We start from the raw sequence: 16,574 nt of genomic DNA, 5'->3' as shown, positions 1-16,574 counted from the left end.
GACCGAATGTCTGAGTCGGCTACGGCGCGTATATACTACCGTAAGAAACCTAAGCAAGGAAAACTTATTTTTGTATAATTTTTTCGATGAATCTTCTTCCTTTGTCCCATTCATTGGTATTAAATGGATACGTAAATTAAATTGATAATAAGAGAATGTAGAGGTGGGGATATTTAGAAGGAATGAAGTTTTCCAAGGAAATGACGAATACAATTGTTAAGACTTTTGTATGAAATAAGCTGGTGAGAAATATAATTAAGTTCACAAGTTATTTGAAAGGTGTATATCATTGGAAGGTAAACCCCGGCAGTATGAAACTGCGAAACACGCCCACCATGTAATGAACTCCGGAATTTCGCAATATGCAAGGATACAGCACGACTCTGTATGTTGCTACACCAGCTATGTCGGATGATGTAAAATCGAGGATTCAACATGAAGGGTTTTAGGGACCTGTTGAAACTCTTCGTATTTAGGTAATCATGAAAATCAGGTGTCAGTGATCGTGATTTGGTAGCTTGGGTAAATGAATTAGAATCTCGTTTGGACATAGCGCTCTGACAAATATTTAATAGAAGTACATCTTGCTGGTATAGTGGCTAGCACGTGCGGCTTTTGGTATACGGAGCCCTGGGTTCGATTCCCGGTGGAAGAGCCCTTGGGAAGTAATGTTGAATTTGTCACATTGTGACTCCTTTAAAAATATACAATCCTAAATTTCAGTTCAAGAATATGCCACAACTGAGAATCACAATATACGATATTGACTACAAAATCAGTGAAATTCAATTTTCACGCCTCTGACCTTTGCTAAACCAATATGATTTTTCGAATTAACTCATATAGTACTTTAACATATACAAGTTTCTTGAATTATGTGCCTGGAACATGGCCTATGAGCCTCATCCTTTCAAACTTTTCTCCCAATTAGTTTAAAAGCTAAAGCTACAAGGGCGAATCAAGAATCCAGGTACGTACCTTGTATGTATGTAATAAATCGTTTTATGGCCCATGCTAAATCGAAGCTTTTAATCCTTACTAGCGGTATTCACTCCTGCTCCTCTTAATGCAAAGATTACAACCAAAGCCAATAAACACTGCATTTCATTCCACTTAGGAATACAACGGCTCAGTCTTAAGTAACGATTATCTTTAAAGTATAGGGTTCCTAGATTGGTCCTGAATTCTGGTGAGCAACATCGTGTCCGTGTGTTTCTAGAAATTGTCATATTTTGTCCCACTAGTCATCATTTTCTAGTATTTTTATCAGTCTTCTACTTTACCTCGCAGGATATTAAACACAAGATTTCATTTCGTAAATACCTTCCGTAAAAACATATTAAAATACATGTACTTACACATTCCACTTTCCATTTTCACATTCTATAATTTTTCCAAGCTTTTCCTGAGGATGCAATTCATCCACAGCTTCATCAGCAACGGTCCATGTATTCCAATCCTCTGGATACTGTTTCTCCTCTGGTACTAATTCATGTACCTGTTATAGCATGTTCATATGGGAATTAGTATCAACTGTTTTACATTAGAAAAGTGTTCTATTCATTCAATATACAGGGTGGACAATTTATCTTGATCACCCGTGGGGGCCGCGGTGGCTCAGTGGTAGAGCGTTCACCTCTGGTGCTAGGGGTCCCGGGTTCGATCCCAGCTCCCGCCAAGTGAACTTTGTGGTGGACAAACACCGTGTGCGTGGGTTTTCTCGGGGTTCTCCCGTTTCCTTCCACTCTCTTCATTCTACCATTTCATTCATTACTCATCATCACCGTATCCTTTAGCCTAACCGGCATAACCGTGGGACGTAAAACTCACAGATTTTTGATCATCCGTGATAACGAAGAAACTAAAAGACGGAGAAGAACGAAACTTTGCAGGAAGCGACTATAAGGAGGGGGATATCATTTTACGTATTAAGCAATACCACCCAGTGAACAATGTTGCCATCCCAATATAGTTATATTTTTTCAAATGACACTACGTCAGATTATTATATATTTCAACTTAACATATCAAATAAAAACATAAAATATCATATTTATTATTCAATGTTGCAAACTAAGGATGTCATAGTATCACAAACATCCAAAGTTTAGAAGCTTCTATCATATATACAGTACAACGGAGATGGACAGGATAGTGCACATCGAAAGTACCTTGGCGTTGGATACCATGGCCACAGTATGACTTTGTTTCGAATGAATAGGAACGATGTTGCCGGCGCGTGAAAATCTGAATTTTTTTGAAAGGTTATATTTCGAAAAAAAAAAATGCTTAGATAAGTATCAAATCTAGTTACTTGTATGGTTTGCAATGGATGTGTAAATTATTTCGCCGTTCACAGCACTTTGATATTTCAAACCGTTCCGGAGATATGATAAACATTGCTGAAGTCTGCAACACTACTTAAATCATGTAATTGAGAGAACTTGTTATTACAGCTACCAAAAACTATTACTATAATCCTATAAAAGAGGAGGAGAACAACAATCATTTTAAATATTTTCCACAAATACACCATTTTCAGTAGTGTTACGAACTTTATCAATGTTTATCATATCTCCGGAACGGTTTGAGATATCGAAGTGTTGTAGACGGCAAAATAATTAGTACGTTCATTGAAAACCATACAAATAACTAGATATGGTAATTATCTAAGCATTTTTCGAAATAAAACCTTTCAAAAAAAAAAAAAATCAAATTTTCACGCGCTGGTAACTTCGTTCCTATTTATTCGAAACAAGGCATACCATGGACATTGTATCCAACGCTAAGGTACTTTCGATGTGCATTATCCTGTCCATCTCCGTTGTTCTGTATATGCGATAGAGGCTTCTAAACTTTGGATGTTTGTGATACCATAACATCCTTAGTTTGCAACATTGAATAATAAATGTGGTATTTTAAGTTTTTATTTGACATGTTAATTTGAAATATGTAATAATCTGACGTAATGCCATTTGAAAAAATATAACTATATTGGGATGGTAACACTAGGTGGTGTTGCTTAATACGTAAAACGATATCCCCCTTCTTATAGTTGCTTCGTACAAAGTTTCGTTCTTCTCCCTCTTTTGTTTCTCCATTATCACGGATGATCAAGAAAAATTGTCCACCCTGTATACAGTAATTTTTCACTACTTTGCAGAACACACACACATATATATAATCTATATATTAAAATGCTAGGTTTATATGTTTGTCCGAAATCTTTTCGACAATGAGATCTCGAATGCCACAAGTGCTAGAAACGTTCACTGGTCGATTCTACATTCTGTGTAAATTGTCCAGTTCTCATTCAAAATTTCAAAAACCGTGTCGTTATTGTTCTATTCAACATTTTAGGGTCTGTTTTGAGCCCATAAGATTAACACTGTTGCAGGCCGAAACTACGATGTTAGGCAACCAGTAGAGAAGCTACGTATGGCGGGTTGACGGACATTGCAGGCGCTTTGCTTAAGTCACTATTGCACAGTGTCCGATAAGTCGGACGCGTGCTTTGATTCATTTTTCGAAGAAATAGTATGTTTTTAGCCCTTTAATTCTTTGTAATCCGCGTAGGAAAAAAAAATATTTCCACTTGATATCGTGTTACTTCTGCAAATTTGTTACAAACTCACTCCAACATCTATACATAGCAATTCACTTCCTTTGTGAGTCTTCTATCCTTTACTTCTGTAAATAAGAAGACATACACAGCGGGAAGGAGATTTATGGTCATAACAGAACGATGCGCTGAGTAGATAGCGGAGGTTCAGCTAGCAATAATAATAATACATGAATATCACATAATTCAGGTCTTATGTTAATTAATAAAATGGCCGATTTCCTATCAATTCACTGTAGCCAAAATAAAAAGATGAGTCAGATAAATGTTACCACTTAATATAGAATTGGTATTTATGTGTTATACATTCAATAAATAAAGCTATTATATCAGTGTGAGCAAACAAACTATTGCACTTCATCACCCTAGGTTTATTATTAAAGTTTAGTGCTTGTTTTCAGCGTCAAGGCTATATGAGACTTGAACCTATAGTTTAAGGTGGGATGACCTATGCGTTGAAATTTCAATATTCTCCAGAGAATCGAACCCGGAACCACGTGCACCAAAAGTGCGCCAGTTAGCCACTAGATCAGCGAAAAGGGCTTCACCAACGTAAATTTCGGCGTGGAAGATTCGATTCGGGTTCGGTTTCGAATGGGCGCTCATATGATTCAGATCCCACGTTAAGCATTAGGTGTACGTCTCATGTAGACTCGCTGTTGAACGGGACGCTATCCAATCCAATCCAAACCAACCCACATTCCACGACTGCAGATATGTTACCGGATCATCATGGAATCCACACCTATTTTGCATATCTGTACATATAGCACCAGTAACTTATAACACACTCTCTTTAGAGCCTTCATTGCTGGTCTAGTGGCCAGCGCGTCTGCCTTTGGTGCACGCAATACTGGGTTCGATTCCTGGTGAGAGAGCAGAGAATTTTCATTTCACAATTATTCACTTTTATTAGTCATCTGTCTTCTTTAACCTAAAGGGCATTACGCGAGATGTTAAATCTAAAAAATCTCATTTTGTTTCATTTACACATTCTTTAGAATCATTTTTGACGCCACGTGTCTGGCAAACATGAGTTTCTTTCATAATCAGAACTCGCAGGCTCAAATCATGTAATTTCTGCGGACAAAGAAAATGTCCTATTCTCCCAATTCAAGTCAATCACATGTTTTATCTATCATTTACAATGCACAAGGACGTAATAAGTGCGTACAGTCATGTTAAAACTGTCTCTTTCTTAAGCCAATTATCCCACATTATCTGTAATAAACTTATCCAATATATAATTCATAAAATATTCGTTACATCGAAAATAGTCACAGTTGGATAATCGAAAATACCTCGATAATCGATGATCCTTGATATTAATCTTTTTAAAAAATCCCGAATATGGTCTCTCAGTACATGTGGTTTCTCTGTAGCACAAAACAAAATTTGAATTTCCCCGTTTCCATTGTCTTCATTCCATTACGTTCTTCCATAATCGTTCACTTACATTTATCATCCGACTATTTTACCCTACGGAGCACAATTATAGAATGCAACACTTAAAAGAGTTCCTTTCATTTCACTTCTCTTGACCGCCAAACAACTTAGATGGTTTATTCAGCAGTTTCTGGCAGAACACGTGGGTAACTGCTAATCCACTAGACTTACGACTACTTTGTCCTGTAGGTAATGGTTAAGAGCCAGCCAATCAAACTAGGCTAATATTTAAAAAATAAAGGGAAGGGACATGTTCTTCAGGGACTGAATCTACAAAATACATGAAAACTATCTAATGATCATTAACGTTTTTTTTTTTTTTTTTTTTTTTTTTTAATCAAAATCCCCAGAAAACTTTCATCTGTCAAACTACAGACACCATCACTGGAACATTACTTACGACGACTCACTACAGAAAACAATGTTTCCATAAATCAACTAAACAACTCACTGACTCATACGCGAAATCTTTACTCGCAAAAAATTACGAAGAAATTCCGCTTAACAGCAAGGAGAAGCATATGCAAAATATATTAAAGATGATTTGAAAATAGAAGAAAAAGTAATGATGAAGTTTTATAAAAGAAAATTTACAGTCAACAATTTTAATTATTTTTTTGTATATGTTCCTTGTTTAGTTAATTTGGTTAAATATTAATTATTTTCTCCAACTAGCCTTCTTAAACAGTATGTTATTGGTGATATCTGTACTTTTACCGATAAAATATTCTTGTATATGGGGAGTTCAACAAGTTTTGCACAGATGGTTATAATATTATTAGTTGCAATATGATAATGAAATTATAGGTGACCATACATTGATCCTTTGACTATAAGACCATGTCACAGAATGTAGCCTCCATCTGCTGTGATATATCTCTTCCAACGTTCTTTCCATGCCTTAAATGGACTTTGGTAAAATTCAGGGGGCTGAATTTTACCCATTGTTTCACACAAGAAATGAGTGTTTTGTCACTGTCGAATGTTTTTTCTCGCAGGTGGGCTTCAAACGACAAAACAGGAAAAAATCCGAAGAAGCCAAGTCCGGACTGTATGGAGGCTGAGGGACGATTTCCCATCCCATGTTCATGATTTTTTGCTGTCATCATGTCTATGTGAGGCTTGGCGTTGTTATGATGGAGTTTGGTGACCTTACTTTACAGCTCTAGTCTGTTGGTTTGGAGAACATGTCGTACCTCATCCAGAATAAACAATAATGCCCCTTGTTAATTGTGAAGCCATGTTTAAAGAAGTGTATGAAATTGATACTGCACTGATCCCAGAAAAAGAAGGCCATAATTTTCAGGCCTGAACTAGAAAGGTTAGATTTTTTAAACCGCTGCACTCAAAGTTGGATACTGGCGCGGTCCGATGTTTGATCACCATAAAATCGGAAGCAACTACCTATAAACTGATGTAGCTGATTCATCACCGGTTTTGACCAGGAATTCCATTACCAACCATTGTCAGGTCCTGATGTCTACTTCAGTGTCCATTGTAGTGGTTTCCCTGTGAACAACAGGAAACAACAATTATTACCATTCTGAAGCCAACGGATTAAAGTATGTTCACCTACAATTTCATCATTATATTGCAACTAATAAAAATATTATACCCATCAATGCAAAACTTATTGAACGCCCTTTATAATTTTTGATAAGATATTTTGTTATTGAGGGACATTAGGTAGTTCCCCTACATTATATAATCTATTTTCTAAATGTTGAATTATATTATGAATCAGCGAATGGCTCAGTACTAGGAAAGATACAAACATTAATTTCACCACTACACAAAAACAGCATCCCAAATATATGTTCAAACAAAAATTGACTTCTAAAGATGAAACAATACTTTAATTTATATGTATTAACAAAAGAGCAGAGTTTACTTACTATATACTCAAATGGAAGAGGAGACCTAGACAGGCACAAACTTGTCCGTATAAACTTCCTTAAGCCTAGAGGACCAAAAATTTCCAAAACCAATGGCGGTGACGATTGTTGTACCTGATTACCCAGTGTACAGATCAACCCTGGTAAACCAAATAACTGAAATAAGAATTATGCATTACACAAGTGTGGAGTATTGTACTATGTGGGGTAGAAACATCAACATTACGAAACAACAATGAAAGAAAGGCTACATGCCTTCGAAATGTGGGTGTGGAGAAGAATAAAGAGAATTAGATAGGTCAAACGGAAAACAAATGAAGTATTAAAAATAGTGGGGGAGAAAATAACCATTTTAGATGTAATTGAATAGAGAAAGAGAAACTGGTAAGGAAATTATTTAATACGGAACTGTATGAGGAACGTGGTGACAGAAAAGAGAGGAAGGAGGCTACAGTTGATGGATGGTATTGAAACAGAAAAATCGTAGTGGAGGCAAAAGGTTAGCTGAAGGCTGTGGTGCGTGGAAGCTTCTCTTGCCGCAAGTAGCCTGAAAGTAATGACAGATTATTTATGATTATTACACAAGCAGCAAGAAAAAGTTCGGAATATCATGACTAAAATAATGAAGTAATAGTATAGCTTTGTTATAACACATATAGATCCTTATCAATTTAATGGAAACACTTGGAGTTAAGAACACGTCAGATGCCTGGGTTGGCAACGGTCAGGTGGTGACGGCACGCCTGGCCGTTGATAGTAGTGTTAGGGTGAACTCTGTACTATCTCAGAAGCGGTAGAACAGCAGTGTGTAGTGAACTGAGTAGACGGTGGTAGTCATGGGCTACCTTTCTGATTTCCAAAGAAGGCCAATCGTTGGTGCCCGGTTATATAGTCCGGGAGTGGCGAAAGTCTCAAATGTATTGTATGTGTTGCGAGGGAAAGTGACTAAGGTGATTGAAGGCCTACAAATCTTACGGCAAATTCACATCGGCAGAGAAACAGTATTCGGAAGAAAATCCTCAGTGACACGTCTCACCGAGCATTAAGGCGGACTGTCACTCAGAACTGTTGTGCAACTCCGGTGCAAGTGTTGGAGGAATTCAAGCAGCATCTCCCAGCGACTATATCGACAATCACAGTCCGCCGCGAGTTACACGACATAGACATACAGAACCGGGTGCACGCGCGAAACCACTGATGAAGGCCGATAACGCTTTAGCACGACGCCAATGGTGCCGCAAACACGCAACATGGACCACTGATAATTGGAAAGTTTCATATGGTCGGATAAGTCATAATTCACCTTATTTAAAACCACAAATCGTATTTGCGTACGGCGGACGCGCATAGATCCGTATGATCCAGTGTCTCTGTCCAACCGTGAAATATAGCGGTGGCTCTGTGATGCTGTGCGCCGCAATATTCTAGGTGCCAATGGGTCCTGTGAGGAAGCTTACCGGTCAAATCACTGCTCGTAATTATGTTGCCACTTCAGGGTCCATGTTCTCCTATGGTATAGATCTTGTTTCTGTACAACGATGCCATATTGCAGGATGACAATATGCCTATTCACATAACTGAAACTGTTGTGGCGTGATTTGAGGATCATGGGCATGAAGTTGAACACCTCCCCTCGACCGCCTAATGTCCAGACCTGAATATAATTAAATGTCTGTGGTCCGTCTTGGACACACGAATCCGGTGCAGATTTCTTAGTTTGATAACGTCTCCCTTTAAATGAAAACTCGGTCTCTGAATAAAATGCATCTGGATACAAGTTGGTTGTTTTATAAGACTATTCTCTGATTTCCAGACTACCTGTTTCGACGATATATTTTGCTGAGATTAAACGCAGCAGCAATACAACGAAGGTTAGCCACCTGGTCTCGAGGCTATCGCATGTGTTTTTGGTGCACGTTGTCTTGGGTTTGATCTCGGCATGAGAGCACAAAAATTTAATTTCACGGTCATTCGCTTTCATCAGTCATCCATCTCCTTTAGCTTAAAGGGCATAACCATAGGACATTAGATTAAAATATTTCATTTCTAATACTGGACCAAATATCCCATCAGTTAATACGATAAATCCCTGTCATTTGATATGTTTCAGTTAGACATATCGTTATGTTGTCTAACATTATTCAGATTTTCACTCTCACCATTTAGAGTTTCATAATTAACTTTTATTATCAATACACCACACGCAACCACCACAAACACAAAAACAACTCTAGAAAAGAGCACAAAGTTTAATATGTCTATAGACTAGGGCAATGCTCACAAGCTTTTTTAAAAAATCGTAAAGTAAAGCTATGCTATAGGAATAATGATTCTTCCACTTGCACGATATTTGAAATAAAATAAAATCTTTCTGTTTAACTTCTAATGATTATGCCCGTTAGAATAAGGGAGACGGATGAAAAGACAAATGACTGATGATGGAATAATTGGTGGAATGAGAATGTAACAGGGAATGGGAGTACCTTGAAAAAAAACCCTCGGATACAATGTTGTCCACCACGGAACCCAGCGCAATACTTAAACGGATAACTACATTACGATGAAAATACCGGTTCAGAACAGCAATGTATGGAAGCCATTATCAATTTGCAGCATGTGATATGTCTCATGGTAAAATATTATCAACATTATTATTAGAAAATTAGGAATACAGAAAATCGTGCAACCTCTCTTCTACCATATCCTTACCATTTGTATCACTTTCAATAATAATAATAATAATGTAAATAATAACAATAATAATAATAATCGAACGTACATGATCGCCGTGCAGATGTGTTATGAAAATTTTCTTGATTTGCCCTGGTCTCAAAGAACTCTTCTGTAACTGAATTTGAGAACCTTCTCCACAATCAAACAGCCACACAGAGCCATCTAGAAAGGAAGAAAATGACATATTAACAGAATTAAGAAAATTACTGCTTACGTTATTGCAACTTTGTCCTTATATCAAAATAATAAAAACACCCATATACTGCAACACGTAATGTGTGTAGTAGTACGCATTCGTGTGCAGTGGGGAAGACGCTGCTGATACAAAATGGGAGATCTCGTCAATTTTTAAACAGGCAAATTGTGAGTGCACGGTTAGTAGTAGTAAGTATCCCAAGACTGATAATGATATACGTATATCGATAGTGTCAAAAATAGTTACAGCATACAGAACTCGTGGAGAAACATAATCAGCGAAGATGAATGATAAGCGGAAACAGGAGTAAGTGGAAAAGGATTGTCAAAGATTGAAAAGGGCTGTTTAAAGAACTGCTGAACTAATGCGGCGCAACTGATTTCAGAACTCAATCAGCATCTGGGACGACCTATTAATAATCACAATCCAACAACAACTCCAAATCCTCAACATCCACGGTCAGACTGCGATTTCGGAATCTCTGATCAAAAATGCCAACGTGATTACGCAATAGAAAATGGGGTCGAGAACAAAATATAAAGCGCCTATGGCTAGGAAAGAGTATGCGGTTCGTCCGAGTGGTATATGCCAAAATAAAACGAATGTATCGAACATATTATGGATCGTTAAATATTGTGGCGGCTCTGTGATGGTGGGACTGCAATTTCATGATATTCCGTTGATTCATGGGTATTCTCTCAAAGGACGATCACCTGTCCATATTTATATGGATATTTTAGGTGACCACATTCATCGTATCATTCCCTAACAGCAATGCAATATTCGAAACAAAACCAGACCTTTTCAGGCTGGTTTGAGGAACACACAGCATCAACGGCTAAGTATGTTACCAATACCGCATATATATATATATGATAGAAAATGGCTTTTATTAGTGTCCAATCCATAATTTTTGAGGTCGCTTAAATGAACAGTGACACTTCCGATGTCGTTTAAATCCAAATTCAGGTCCGGAAGTTGGGGGGATATATAAAAATAATCCAAAATGACCGACATTAGTGTCGAATCCATAGCTTTTGGAGTCGCTGAGGCGAACAATGACACTTCCGATGCCGTTTTATTTCAACCCAGCGAAGCGAGTAATCAATGCTAGTTTGTAACTATGAATAAGCAAACTTTTGTATTACATTCCGACTTACACTAAAACAATACTACAAATACCCATTATATATACAAAACTAGATTAATAAAAACTCGGAACACCACATAGGAATAGAAGTTTACAATAACTTCTAAATTCTGTTAAAACAAATGTCAAGTACGCAATTTAAAAAAAAAATATATATTATCTGTGTAAGATCAATATTAAATATTAAATTGTCAAGCAAAAGGATTACAAACGAGAATTAATGTTTATAAATTATCCAAGCTGTTATTTTAGGATTCTTACAAATGTATAATATCTGTAAAATGATATTCTTAAATATTTTGAATTTTATTAATGACGAAACCATAAACTGGCATTTTCTACGGCGATAAAATAAATAAACATTATTGAACACCTGCCCAGTCTATTCGACCTCCACGACTTGCACATTATTGAATATTTATAGTCAATTTTATATCAGGGAGTCACTATCAGATTTCCTCCTCTAACATCCCTAACGCTAGTAGCTCCTCAGTGCATTAAGAATAGTCCACTATTCCTTTGGAAACGATTCAGGAGTTGTATGTCTCAACGGTGACGAATACAATTCCACTACACGCTAAAAATGGTTTAACACTCGCGGGAACAGAACATGAACCCCAGAACATACTAAAAACATAAACACAAGACGAAAACAGAAAGAGATCTTTCGCTAAAAAGGTCTCATTTGATAAAAGGAGGAAGTAGAGAAAAATCAAAGAACGGAGAAAAAGCTGCGAATCGTACAGTTGGGGACACCGACATATTGGAATGCAGGGTTATGTGGTCATGTGATAGTGTTAATAGGCTGTATGTGGATAGAATTTAGTGAAAGAAGATAAAACTAATAGAGTGGCTAGATTGGTATCAGTGCAGGAGAGCAACCGAATATTACACAAATGGAGAAGAAATATTTGCAAAATGAAAATCAATGGAGAAAATTAACTACAATATATAAATATTAGTTTATTTGCTTTTTATATATTACAATAATTGAAGTGCCAATGAATTAGGGATGGCGTTATGCATACATCAAGACACTGCTGTCTCATTTCTAAGCATGTACGGACTCTGCCACAGAAGCGTACAAATATAGCTGGAAGTGTAGGACTCTCGAAGCAACGATTAAGATGACAGAATGTGTAAAATGTTCGACTCACGGTCAGACGCCTTCGATCAAGGACAAGTAACAAGTGATCTACGCATGTGGATTCAATTTTAGAAATAGTACAAGAAGTGGGTTGACCTGTTACACAGTATCCGAGTATAGCAAGAGAACATAGAAAGTGGTAGAAAATAAAATAACTGAGTAATGTGCAAGTGCCTTAAATGATCATGATCTTCGAAGCCAGTATCATCACCAGCCTATATAACCATCCTCTTGAATGAGGGGTCCAGTCAGACAGTCAATAGATGGATTGTACAGCTCTCGCTTCGCTGTAGAGCTTCAAAAACCGACAACCACGAGCGTATCACCACTTTACCACCACCTCTCCCAACATCTTGAATAGGACACAGAATACTAAGAATGGACCATCTAAGTTTGAAAGTGAACAGCATGGAGCGATAAGTTTCCATGCCAACTGCATTACGCTGATGGGCTACGAAACTGATGCCAGTCTCACGAAGCCGTGGATCCAGCGTGCCAGATTGTAACTGTACAAGATGATGGCAGCTTCGTGGTGATTTGGTTGGGAGTTTTGTACGTATACATTACCGTGCATCCTTACTGCATTGAAGAGCGTTGATCTACTGCACCATCATTTACATCCTCTTCTGCCATGGTGATGAAAATAGAGTGTACCAGAAGCATAACTGCTCCTGTCAAATCTCGGTTGCTATTACCTGGTTCAAGGAGCATCCCACTTCTCAAGCCTTAAGAAGTTTTTGTCTACTAATGTAAATCTTTTCAAATATTTTGTTATTTTCTATGTAATTAATCATCTCTTAGCAATGGTAGCAGTTGTCAAAAAAGTTCAACGTCAAACATGTTTAACACATCAGAGCACGCACTTGCCGTATGCTGTTCAAATAATAATTATTATTTTAAAAAACTGCGTCATCGTTCTTATCTTCCTTAAGTTCATAACACAGCGCTTTCCTCTCAACAGCATAATCCTGCGAAGTTCTCCCTTCCAAAAAGGCGATGATATCTGTGAAGTAGGGGTCTTTCCGCTGTTCATCTTTCCACTTATCGTCCAACTGCACAAAGAATACATGAGGATCCTGAAGATTCTTTTCTTCATCCACAATGTCACGTTCAGAGTTGACACTTCGAGACAGTGTGTCTACGAGAGTATTCACTTTCCCAGGAACATGTGAGATGATGTAATTGTACTGTTCCAATTTTGCTAATAGGCGGGCAAACGTAGCCACATTCTTAGTTTGCCGGAGGTAGACCAGCGAACGGCAATATGTTTTTAAGTAAAAGTGAGGGCCCAATAAAAAGTATTTAAACGTCTCAACGTAAATATAATTGCAGAAAGTTCCAGATCCAGAGGGTGGTAACGTTTTTCGTGGGGACCAACTGCTCTAGTACAAAAAGCGATAGGGACCAAGGGAGCATCCTCTTCATCCGACTCAGGTTGCAGAACGGCCCCGCTCAACTCGTGCAGCCTTGCGTCGCAGAAGACATACATATCCCTGTTTGGGTGGAAACGCATTAAAGTTGGGGGAGACGCCACTGCCTCCTTCATCCTATCGAACGCCTGTTGCTGGGCAGCATCCCATCTGAAAGGCACATTTTTCTTAAGGTGCAACTGCAGGGGTTCCGCAATAGTTAAGCAATCTTTAATATAAGTTCGCCCAAGGAGCACAACCCTAAGAAACTTTTCAACTGCTTCTGTGTTCTAGGTCTCTTGTAATTACGGATAGAGTCCGTAATTCGATCCGAGATCGAAATTCCATGCTGAGACGGTGTGGTGCAATAATTCCACTGAAAAAATGCCCCAGTTTGGTCTTCTCTAGAGATAACTTCAGTCCTCGGTCTCTCAATCTTTCGAACAACTTACAGGTGGTCGCCAAACTTCTTCCAAGGTATCTCCAGTCCAAAATATATCGTCTAAATAATAATAAACAGAGTATTTCTCTAAGGCCTGAAGCGTGAGCTTCATCAAATCATTTAATGCACCTGGGCTAGTGACTAGACCCCCCGATGGCAGAACTTCCTTTGCCTTTCTGCGATGTGCTTTTGTAAGTCAAAATTTTTCTGTAGAAATTCCAAAATAAAAAATCAAGATAATAATATCATGTTTTATTACAGCGTTTCATAAAGCATGGTAAACAAGTTTTCAGCGGCATCCCTAGTTCGAGTTATAACCTGTGATGTCACATTTTTTTTTGAGAGAGTTTTACTAGAAGAAACAATTTAAAATATTTATGACACAATACACCGTATTTTGTAATGAGAGCAGCTTTAAAGAATTTTCTTGTTTCTTTATATTCTTATGGGGGTCCATTTAGAATAATGTATGTAAGTTGGTCTGTTGTTCCAATATCATCACTAAGTTCATCCTTTGCTGCTGGCCTTTCCTCCATTATATTAGTAACGACTGAGCCCCAGCTTTCACATAATGGCCTCAGACAATGGTATACTCAAATAAAACATCTTTAGCTTTACTGCTACAGAGTATTTGATATAAAAAAAAGTTCAAACTATATTTATACGAGTCGTCCGTGCATTTAAGACATCTATACATAGTAGGCTTGTTTTTATAGTTTTTTGTTGGCTAATTTTATTTATATATATTTCCCCCTCTGGCAACTTTTCTGCACAGGTGCGGCAAATTTTCTGCAATCACATTGCAGATCGCAGCACGTTCTGCTATGGGGCCAGACCCATCGGCAAAATTTTACAACAATATTGCTTCTCACCAGAAACAGAGAAAGCAGTGATCAATTGGCTCCTCTCAGTAAGTTAATTTCGTAAAAACCCGAGGTGAGATCACAGCTATTAATAAACTTGTGACCACTAAAGCGTTCTAAGATGTCCTGTATGGCCGCTACCGGAAAGGTCGAGGCGATAACGTGAGAGTTAACACTCCTAAGATAAATTATAAATGATAAGAGCCATTCTTCTTGCGCACCAATGTAATGCGCGAATTCCATGGAGAACGGCACGGCCGAATTGCATCTTGTTTTTACAACAGCTCTATCTAGTCATTAATAGCATGCCGAAGGTGGTACGGGATCGCATAGGGCTTGATGTTTATATGTTTCGGATCTTTAAGTTGGATATCATGCTCATAGTCCCGAGCCTGAGAAAAATCATCGAGGGACCAACTAAACACATCTTTGAATTCAGTAATGAGATCGTGAAAACGCTGTTTCTCGGGCTCAGAAAGCGCAGAATTTACGTCAACTCGGGTACAGTCAAAGTTAGGGTTCTCAGCTGTCTGAGGACCATCACTAAGCGTTACATCCGTACATAGATATTCAGTTTCCTTGCCCACTGCCTGCTCTAATACTTGATTCTTCCATAATAAATGTCCTCTGTTGGTGGGGTTGGACTTCCAAACAAAAGAATTAGTTTTGTCAACAGAGCACTCTTGCATTAAAAGGTCAACCACTCCCGAAACAAAAGTTGTGGGTCGTAACCAGTCTCTCGATCCAACTAAATCGTAAAATTTCCGGACAGGTACACAAACTTTAGTACGGGGGAGAGGCAACCAAGTAGATGACCCCACTTTAAAACCAAGGAGTGACAAGAGTAGCTAACTCTAAAGAAATCGTAGCTAACTCTTTCAGAATAGGTAAAATGGAGGATGGGATTCTCACAAATCTAGTGATCTCCAATATGTAACTTTTCTGATCAAGGTCTGCCTCACGCGCAAGCAGAAAATCTTGGACAAAAAGGGGGTGGGGGTAACTAGGGATCACCCTAAAAGGATGACAGAATACTTCCGACCTAAGCCGGAATCGAACCAATGCTATTCTATTAACAGGCAACGTCTTCCCCACGAAGCCTCTCAAAACACTATTTGTAGGTACAATTTTAACCTTGTGTGGAACCATTTGAACCGAAATACATGAAATCTGGGAACCACTATCTAAAAGATTAGGACCCTCTTTACCGTTTAGCCGTACTAAAACACGAGGAAGAGCTTTATTAATCTGCAGAGGGACTTTGATACACTTTAGAGTCAATGGCCCTTTTTCATCAACCCTCGCACTTAGTTTAAATCACTCAAACAGTGTGTGGCGAGGTGATCCTCCTTACCACACTTATGGCAAATGACAGGGTGCCTATTAGCTTGATTATTATTATTACCGTTGTTACCCTGATTGCCTCGTGAAGCTCGCTGTTGAAACCGCTGAGTGTTGTTACGGCGAAAATTATTACGTGAAGTATTGTTTTCATTCCCGGACTGACCTTGTAACGATAACTGGGCCAATTGCTTCTGAATGGCTGAGTTGCTCTTTAAAGTCCTCTGTCGCCGACTTTGAAGCTGAAGCAGCATCGGGCAAAGTCCGTGCAGAAGGCTGTGAGATTGCTGATTTTGCGAAACCGCACTAGGTTGGACTTCAACATTATCC

At 38.2% G+C, this 16,574-nt stretch overlaps 1 protein-coding gene across 7 annotated transcripts in view; it reads right to left on the bottom strand.

The window, feature by feature from the left end:
- The window catches only part of LOC145678605 (zinc phosphodiesterase ELAC protein 1-like), a 63,494-nt gene that overhangs the window by 33,796 nt on the left and 13,124 nt on the right, over nt 1–16,574 (bottom strand). For 4 of the 7 annotated variants that reach the window (XM_081748946.1, XM_081748949.1, XM_081748947.1 and 1 more), the window contains 3 exons: nt 9,743–9,858; nt 6,964–7,119; nt 1,359–1,498 (listed from right to left, as the gene is read on the bottom strand). In XM_081748946.1, coding sequence (XP_081605072.1) covers nt 1,359–1,498; nt 6,964–7,119; nt 9,743–9,858 — 412 coding nt within the window. The remainder of the gene's footprint in view (nt 1–1,358; nt 1,499–6,963; nt 7,120–9,742; nt 9,859–16,574) is intronic. The other 3 variants (XM_081748950.1, XM_081748952.1, XM_081748951.1) reach the window with 1 other exon arrangement.

Source organism: Thermobia domestica, chromosome 2 (assembly GCF_964235325.1).
Source record: "Thermobia domestica chromosome 2, izTheDome1.hap1.1, whole genome shotgun sequence".
NCBI classification, from domain to species: domain Eukaryota; kingdom Metazoa; phylum Arthropoda; class Insecta; order Zygentoma; family Lepismatidae; genus Thermobia; species Thermobia domestica.
The sequence above is the reverse complement of the archived record's forward strand: the minus strand, read 5'-3'. Positions and strand labels throughout refer to the sequence as shown.